A 5,000-nucleotide genomic window follows, 5' to 3' on the forward strand; every position below is an offset into this window, starting at 1 on the left:
GATGCAATGAGAAAGGAAGGGACAAATGGAAAACATGCAAAAGCAGATTAAGTTAAGTCTGTGCAACCTTAGTAATGGATGCGTAAAGCTATTGAAACATGATAATCACAATTAAAAAAAAAAAAAAAGGATTCGGTTCATGGAGATTGCAATTTCCTTTCCAAACCACAATGAGAAAAGATGAACTATTTTTTTTTTCTTCCTTTTTGAGATTTTGACATTAATGGTATTTCATACATGAATGCATGTAACAGAATTGTGTCTTGTATGTTTGGATAAGACTTATGAAAGGGAGGGAGAGTGAGATTGAGCTTTTTTTTCCTATCTTACACCAACTAAAGACTTCAGTTTCACATCATGCAATCATTATTGGAATCAAATCACGACTCACAATGAATGGAGGTCAGCATAACCTATAAAAAATACATTCTCATAACAACATAACCATTTACATCTTATCTACAGTCACGTTAATTCCATAGGAATTACTGTCACTAATTTACTTCTAAAAGATATATTTTTGGGAGAAACTGTGACAAAATTCAACTCACTAAATAATACAGTTTTACATTATAAAAGACAATACAGTGTTCAGTTGTTCTCTCTAACATACAACAGACAAAGCTTATGATTATCATATCTGCTGAAAAGACTTTAGGATCTCTATTATAAACTTGAAATACTTGGACTTTAAACAGGTCTCTCATGCTGTCATGAAACGCATTTAGTATGACATACAGAGCTACGATATCTTTCCTCACTTCACACACTACTATCTTTGCTGCTTTGACACTTTACCACTTAGGTTAGCTCTACTGCCAGTAAGCATGTTTAACTACCTTATTAACTTCACCCAACATCTTGCAGAACGTTTTTCTCATTCCTGCTGATTACTCGTTAACTTCCATTTCAAGATCATCTATTTAGGTATAAACAATATCAGGAGGATAGGAAAATAAAAAGTTTCTTGAACACCATCTGCATGATTGCTGGTTCTGGAGGAAATTTTAGATTTTATTGAAATAAAATGGTGAGTTCCAAGATACAGTCAATTCAGCCAACACCAGCACAAATCCAGTACTCCTATTTCTAGGAATGGCCGTTAGAATAGCTATGGTCCTTACCCTGGGACAGATTGATGCGGGCTGAACAGGCGATGGAATACCCTCCACAGGTGATGGTGCAGGTGTATTCACCAGCATCTGTAACGCGACAACTTCCAACATGGAGCCTCAGAGTTCCATCTCGGTGCTGTTCCATCTCAAAGCGTGGGTCAACCAATGGCCCGTGCGGGCCAGCCCAAGCCACTGTGGTTGATTCAGCCCAGAGACCAGCACCTGTGATTGTGCACACCATTTCTGCAGGTTCCCCAGGACAAACAGTCACATTTCGCAGAGGCGATATTATTCTGACTGGAGATTCTGGTGATGCTGGCACACATCCACTAGGAGGTTTATCTCGAGCTAATACACGATTATTAACATCACTACTGTTTTCCACATGATAAGGATTAATGAGCGACACTGTCATCTGACGGGTGGGCAATGGAGGTCGAGATGTGAGGGACCGCATGCTTGGGAGTTCATGGACTGTCTCCTCTCGTCTGAGTGGGGGAGGATGGGAATCTTTGGAATCTCTCTTAGAAAAGGATGGTTTTCGGAATTTCATCCACTGTCTTTTGCCTAGAGGCTCGTACTGGGCAGGGACGTGTGTGGGTGATGCTGGAGGGGTTGTCTGGGCATCTGGGTGTGCTGAAGGAAGAAGGACATTGGCAGCAACCCAACCCTCAGCTGCTGGACTGTTGCTGGTGGCTGCTCTGTGAACCAAGTAGCCACGAAGAGCGTTTGATGAAATCACCTGTAAAGAGGAATTGCTTGAGTCCATCCCTGTACTTACTCCATTCTAAACAAACAATTAAGAGGCAATGCAGATTAAAACCCTTAAAACTAAGCAGCAGTATGAAACAAAGTATCAGAGGTCTGTTTAAACACTATGCACATCTTTACTCTCAGTCAGGACATACCTGTATAACTTCTCCTCTGTTGACTGAAATTTCATCCTCCCTTAAGGCCGTGAAGTCTGCCAGGACCTTCACCAACGTTCCCGGTGGTAGAGACACACTCCATTCACCCTACAAAACAGATCAAAATATATCTAGTGCAAACATCTCCAGGCAACATGTAACTATTCTGAAAACTGTACTTTACGCAAAGACAACCCAATTGAGTTAAAGAGCAAGGAGAAAAAATAGAGATGAAGGAAACTACACAATTATAGAGCATATTTTAATATATCAATATTCAAATACATGCCAACCCTATAATGAAGTAAAATTAGTATTCCATTCAAAATAATTTTTGATAAAATATATATTTTAGTCTTAATAAAATTTGTTTTAAGAATGAAAATAACCCAGTCAATTATAATACAAGAAAAATTTACATTCCAGCAAAGCTTTAAAAAAAAATGTATATCACAAAAAACTGCCAATCTCACAAGGGCCAAAATCACTTCATAACATATTACATTTTCATGTTTTTATTTTCCAACTGTGGTTAAAAATGGAATGACATTTTACATTAAAAAAGTTCATGTATCTTGAAAGCTTAACAATTTCCAATTCAACAACATATATGTATTTCTACATGTCAGCATGCAAATAAAAATAAAAACGGAAAAAAAGGAACCATAACGACACAGACTTAGCATACAAAAAATGAAGCATGCCAGCCCAAAAACCGTATATGAAAATCAACCGAGGAAGTGGACGAGACTTTGCCCTCCAAAGCAATGTCAACTGGCATGTAGGGTTGGCATGTAAAAATCACATCTAAACATTGAAAAAGTAACAATGTATTCAATTTTTGATATCCCTTCTAAAAGAGTTCCTTGCAGACATGAAACTGTATCAGTGTTAATTTATTCAATAAACCCTTCTTTCTTTTTAATATAAAAGAGGAAAATACAATATGTCTACTCTTTGCCTATCTCTTGGAAATATTATATTTTTTGTGTAATCTTACCTCCAAAAAAACATTAAAGGTTTACTGCAAGTGTTGACATTTGAGAATAGCTGTTACACTCTCAACAAGTGAAATACACAGATATGCTAACATACAATTACAGACAAGTATACCCTCTGATGCAAAACAAAAGAGGTGAGTCTGTGTTGCAGTTTTGTTGATCCACAATACTTTATGATGATGTCACAATGAAAAAGGTACTTGAAATATCAAGCATTTGAAGTGTCAATAAAGCATTCAATACAAGCTATAGGTTGCTGATCTGCAACTACTACAACCTTTTAGATGTGTTCAGCTGAACAGACTGTTCCACAAGGTTTAGCAACATAAGGTAAATATAAACTATAGGGAACATTTCATGCACATGATACTTACTCTTCTCATGGGTTCTGTGGAGCTTTCAAAAATCAAACCACAAAATTTAAGATTGAGCCTATTACCATATTTGTGTTTTGATGTTATGAACAGTGTGTTGGTTTTGGCATTCATTACCATGGCAAAACTTTTTCGGTAATCTGAAGCTTGGGAGAATAATTATATCGATCAAGGTTTGCATCTATTTCTGTCTTGAGTATTTCTCAGGATACTACTGTCCGCCTGGATTTTTTTTTTTTTTAATGCCAAAAATGTCAAGAATAACAGCATCTCCACTCACACCATGACAGATTAATAATAATAATAATAATAATAATAATAATAATAAAATTGTCATATATGTACAGAATTTTTCTTATTGGTGCTCTGTTATAATACAATCTATTAATAAAAAAAATACGTCAAAATGTTTGACTTCTACAAAATCCTACATTTTCTTCATATATATATAAAAAAAAAAAACTCCCTAGTTCAAAACTGATCCTAGACTACTATTCCAACCTGAATTTTGAAAAGTAAATTAAAAACACACATACCGGGAAAATCTTACTTAAATTTATAGACAATGACTATAGTGGCTTTAATCAAATGGAAATAAATATAATTTTCAACAAACACTGCACAAAGAGGCCAATAAGTACACATGTACAAAATTAGTGTAAGGATGTGAAGTAAAGACGGATTGCTATAAGTCTACATACAATGTAACAATTCAGGAGTATACTGTTGTGACTCACCTCATGTCCTTTGTGGTGATAAATAAAATGACATATGTTAAGTGTTCAAGGTTTACAGCAATGCTTCACTTATGCATAAAAAAGAAAAAGAAACAAAATAAAAAATATGTGTCCACGCATACGCGCACACACGCACACACTCACACTCACACACACACACACACACAGACACACACACACACAAAAAGAATGTATGAAAGATGGAATATTGCAGTGCCACACTGGCACCTCCCTGACCAAGACTCGAACTTCTGTCACTCGGCCATGATCTGGCAGAGGTTCAAGGCCTGGTTGTTATTTATATGTGCATGTATACATACAAACATACATACATACATACATACATACGTACACACACACGTGCACGGACACATATACAAATAAAGCCATGTATGCACACACACATTGTGTGTGTACATGTGTGTACATGTGTGTACATGTGTGTACATGTGTGTGCATGTGTGTGCATGTGTGTGTGTGTGTGTGCGTGTGTGTGTGTGTGTGTGTGTGTGTGTGTGTGTGTGTGTGTGTGTGTGTGTGTGTGTGTGTGTGTGTGTGTGTGTGTGTGTGCGTGTGTGTGTGTGTGTGTGTGTGCGTGTGTGTGTGCGTGTGTGTGTGCGTGTGTGTGTGCGTGTGTGTGTGCGTGTGTGTGTGCGTGTGTGTGTGTGTGTGCATGTGTGTGCATGTGTGTGAGTGTGTGTGTATGTGAGTGTGTATATGCGCATGTATATGCGCATGCGTGTGTGTATGCTTGTATGTATATTCATGCATAAATAATTACATATATATGATTGTATATATGTTGCATTAATAAATGTATCTACAATTAAGAGTATATGTATAAAAAGACGGTAGTTATTTCCTA

At 36.9% G+C, this 5,000-nt stretch overlaps 1 protein-coding gene across 3 annotated transcripts in view; it reads right to left on the bottom strand.

The window, feature by feature from the left end:
- Positions 1-1,001: 1,001 nt before the first annotated feature.
- LOC125031061 (triple functional domain protein-like) overlaps positions 1,002-5,000 on the bottom strand; it is a 24,261-nt gene continuing 20,262 nt past the window's right edge. For all 3 annotated transcript variants that reach the window (XM_047621517.1, XM_047621516.1, XM_047621518.1), the window contains 2 exons: positions 2,024-2,131; positions 1,002-1,857 (listed from right to left, as the gene is read on the bottom strand). In XM_047621517.1, the coding sequence (XP_047477473.1) occupies positions 1,090-1,857; positions 2,024-2,131 (876 nt within the window). In that variant the 3' untranslated portion in view covers positions 1,002-1,089. The remainder of the gene's footprint in view (positions 1,858-2,023; positions 2,132-5,000) is intronic.

The sequence above is a fragment of the Penaeus chinensis genome, chromosome 12, assembly GCF_019202785.1.
Source record: "Penaeus chinensis breed Huanghai No. 1 chromosome 12, ASM1920278v2, whole genome shotgun sequence".
Lineage (NCBI taxonomy): Eukaryota > Metazoa > Arthropoda > Malacostraca > Decapoda > Penaeidae > Penaeus > Penaeus chinensis.